This window comes from Seriola lalandi, unplaced genomic scaffold (assembly GCF_002814215.2).
Source record: "Seriola lalandi dorsalis isolate HSWRI2012SDOR001 ecotype SW California unplaced genomic scaffold, Sedor1 jcf7180002054978, whole genome shotgun sequence".
Taxonomy (NCBI): Eukaryota; Metazoa; Chordata; class Actinopteri; order Carangiformes; family Carangidae; genus Seriola; species Seriola lalandi.
This window is the reverse complement of record NW_019525528.1, coordinates 300,071-303,858: the sequence shown is the minus strand read 5'-3', so window position 1 is coordinate 303,858 and position 3,788 is coordinate 300,071. Positions and strand designations below refer to the sequence as shown.

The 3,788-nt window shown below is 45.4% G+C and overlaps 1 protein-coding gene across 4 annotated transcripts in view; it reads right to left on the bottom strand.

The window, feature by feature from the left end:
• LOC111646926 (ectonucleotide pyrophosphatase/phosphodiesterase family member 7) overlaps positions 1-3,788 on the bottom strand; it is a 6,166-nt gene that overhangs the window by 1,316 nt on the left and 1,062 nt on the right. For all 4 annotated transcript variants that reach the window (XR_015436508.1, XR_015436507.1, XR_015436509.1 and 1 more), the window contains exons 2-4: positions 2,548-2,693; positions 895-1,515; positions 30-255 (exon numbers count right to left, since the gene is read on the bottom strand). Coding sequence is in view for 1 of the 4 variants with exons in the window: in XM_023396508.2 (XP_023252276.1) it covers positions 30-255; positions 895-1,515; positions 2,548-2,693 (993 nt within the window). In the remaining 3 variants the exon portion in view is untranslated. The remainder of the gene's footprint in view (positions 1-29; positions 256-894; positions 1,516-2,547; positions 2,694-3,788) is intronic.

The window sequence follows — 3,788 nt, the reverse complement described above, 5'->3', positions numbered from 1 at the left end:
CACCACCACCATGGTGAGTCCGTGCTCACCGCCGTGCAGCAGCAGCATCTCCTCGGTCACGCTCAGTGAGCCGTTGTGTGGCGCCGGGTCGATATGCAGCAGTTTACACATCAGAGGGTAGATGTGGACGCTGTCGAACGGCTCAGACAGGAAGTTCCTCCTGAAGGCGGGACCGAAGGCCCTGAAGATTGTCTTCATGTCCATCTCTCCGTTGTGGAAGCCGTGGTCTCCTTTGTTGACATAGACAATGAATCTCTGGTGGGAAACAAAGAGATGAAGAAGCAGAGTTACAGGATGAGAGCGTTTGAGAGGACGTTACATCACTTACTTCTTCTTCTCTTCTATAAATGATCACGTGGATCTAAAGCTAAGTCAGAACAGACATTGAGAAAATACTGATTTCTCAGTTCCACCTTAAATTCACCCAAAGTTTCAGTTGTAAACTGAAGTTTTAAGGAGGCGGAGTCTAACAACTATGATTAATGATTATAACCATATGGAGGGAAAACTGATTAGATTAGAACAGAATGGATGTGCAATAGTGCTAATCTGGATTTTTGAATTCTTTGTTCGGGGTTGGGACGTGGCTTTTGTTAGATCAGGTGTTGGTGGCCGAGTGGATCATGGTTTTGAGTCTGGACTGGTTGTTGTGGGTCGTCCTACAAACTCTCTCTCTCAGAAGATGCCCAGAAATATTCTTTAAAGGAGAATCACACGGGGCGTCGAGTGGGGCAGTGGGTTGAGCAGGTGCCCCATATGTAGAGGCTTCAGTCCTCGCTGCAGTCGGCCTCTCTCTGCCTCCCCATTTCCTGTCTCTCCCTACTTTGCCATAAAGGCATAAAAAGCCCAAAAAATATACTTTAAAGGAGAATCACGGTGAAAGGTGAAACTCACAGAGTTCAGGTTGAATCCCAGATCTGCCACGACCACGATCGGAGGCAGCCGCTCACTTTTGGCGAGATGGAAGCTCTCTGGAATCTGGTTCTTCTTGTAGACCGTCAGATTGGGTGCGTTGGACAGAGCCTCAAAAACCTCCTGTTCCCTCCCCGGCCGCGGCGTCAGGATGCCGAACCCGCCGTAGTCCAGGATCTCGAAGCTGGCGAGCTTGATTAAATTCAGGTACTTGTTGAGGATGATCTCGTCCACCTGCGGCCGCTTCTTGATGGTGGTCATTCCGTGGTCGGAGGTGATGATGACGTTCAGGCTGTCAGTCAGGTTATGCAGATCGATGGCCTCCCTCAGGTAGCCGATGGTACGGTCGATCTGCCGGATGATCGTCTTCCTGTCCGGGTGGTCCGGGCCCTTGGCGTGGCCCACACGGTCGGGCTCGCCGTAGTACAGCGTCACCAGGTTGAAGTCTTCCTTGGAGAACCAGTTCATCACAGTGTCGATGTTCTGCTGCCACTCTGTCTCGTTGTCGTCCGGGTTGAAGGCCTCCACCTTCACCCGGTTCACCGCCTGGCCGCTGTAATTGGCACCACCTCCGGGGAAGTGGAAGGAAGCAGTTTTCAGACCCTGAAACAACAAGAAACACAAAGAACCAGGGATCAGTTTGTTTCTGTCTATGGTTCACACGAGGTCTGACATGGTTTATAAATCCTCCAGGATTTAGCTTTGGTTCCTGAAGAGAGAAAACCTCATTTAAAGCTCCATTGTTTACTTTTATTTAAAGGGTTGATCCATAAGAAAATATATTTGTGGTTTTAAGAACCAAAAAACCAGCTCAGTGTAGTTTTACATCTCCTCTCTCAGGCTTCTCTGCAAACCTCAAACATGAAGCATCAACACTGAAGAACCAGAAGCTGCAGTTCCTCCAATGACCACTAGAGTCTGGCTCCAGTGAGTCAATGGCGAGAGGAGCCCCTTAGCCTCTCTTCTGATTGGCTGACTGTTTTCTGAGTGATCCAATAAAAATAAAGCAGATTTCAGGTAAAAACACTCAGAGAAACCAAATCCTGCAAGGTTTGGATGGTGGGTCCAGGTGGGCGGGGCTTGGTGACTGCTTTGTTGTGACATCACAAAGTTCCAGAAGTCCTGACGGCTGGTTTTAAGGCTCAGTTTCTGAATACAGGCTGTGTGCATTTCTCTGTGGACTGAGGCTTTGATACTTTCACAGTATTAATACAGAACCTAGACCTGATCAATAATCACACTACACATGGACACAGACCTTTACACTGGAGGAGCTTTAACACTCCTACAGTGATAAGTACAGGTCTCTGTTCGCACCATGAATCGATCTAAGGACAGCATCCTTTAAAAAAACACCCTAATATTATTTATTCCATATTAATGTTTTAGCAGCATTTAACAAACATAATTTCCCATGAACCTTAATCGTCACGAAGATTGATCAATGAGTGATCCAAGTGTTACAGGTTAGTTCATGCGTCTGTATTAACAGCAGCACAGCTGACAGTGCTGCAAAGTAACGTAGTACATTTTACTCAAGTACTGCCCTTCATTACAAATTTAAGGGACTCTTTAAACAATAAAATGACGTGTAACCTATTAAAAATTGAGATGAACTAAATCAAGCAGACTCACCTGGTTCTGAGCTGTGATCCATAACGGCAGGACTCCGTTGTCCCACCACTCTGATCTGGTCAGAGTCTGTTTGTGAGGAACTTTCAGGTTGGTCTTGGTGTTGAACATCATGTTGTGGACGACTTCGTGATCCTCCACCCATCTGCCTGACGCACAGGAAACAACACTTCATTTCAAAGTAAGACTCCTAAGCTTTTCAGTGACACCCAATGAAAACCTCAAGACGAACAGAAAAAGATCTGCAACACTAAACAATGACATCACTTGTCTTGTTGGAGTCATTTTGAGTCTTTAGTTTTAAGATATGTCAGTTACTCCATTAGAAAGATTGGGGGGGGGGGGGGGGAGGGGGGCTGTACCATGTCTTAACCTTGATGTTAGCTGAATGTCTGATCTGCTGCCTCACTCCATCGATGACCCACGACCTCGTCTCTGTTCCTGTGTCGCTCAGACTCTGTAGCTTAACGTGAGTAGCAGTAGCTAATTAGCTTTTTTAAAACACACTTTCTTACCTTCAGAGTTTCTGAATAGTATCTACGGGTGAATGCTCATGTTAACTTTAGCCGTAAGTTATAGTTTAGATAACTAATGTTAGCTAGTTCCTAAACTTCTTCAGAGTTTATGATTTCATGTTAATAGTCTTTGTGTGTCTGTGGAGGTTTAGTTAGTTAGTCCTGGTATTCTTTTACCTCTTTGATATCAGCTTTAATAATAGACACACACTTTACCATTTTCATTTGTGCTACTTTATCCTTCCACTCCTACATTTCTGAGGGAAGTGAAGGAGCAAACATCTCATAGGGAGCTTGTATTTCAGTTTGTGTTTAGCACCATTTCACAAAACAGTTTCCTCCCAACCTCCACATCTGAGGACCGATGGGTCGACGTCATGTTCTGACAGACATTTGGCTCTTTTTCCCTTTTTTCTCATGTTCAACACTTTGGTCTAAATTATTCTGCAGTTACTTTGCTTCTGTTCTTTGGTTGTGATTTGGAAAACACTCTTCACATCTTGTGTCCCCAGATCTCTGATAGAACAGGTTCTAGATGTTGTAGTATCATAATTACACCATGTGTTAAAGTGTGTTACAAGTCTGCCCCCACTCGCAGGGACACCAGTCAGTTCCCTGACTACAGAGGATGCACTTTGTACTAAGACCTGTTGTTAGTTCATGTGTTAAGATCTACCTCCACCTGTGAGGGTGGATGTATTCTATGCAAAGTCCCAAACACATCCTGCA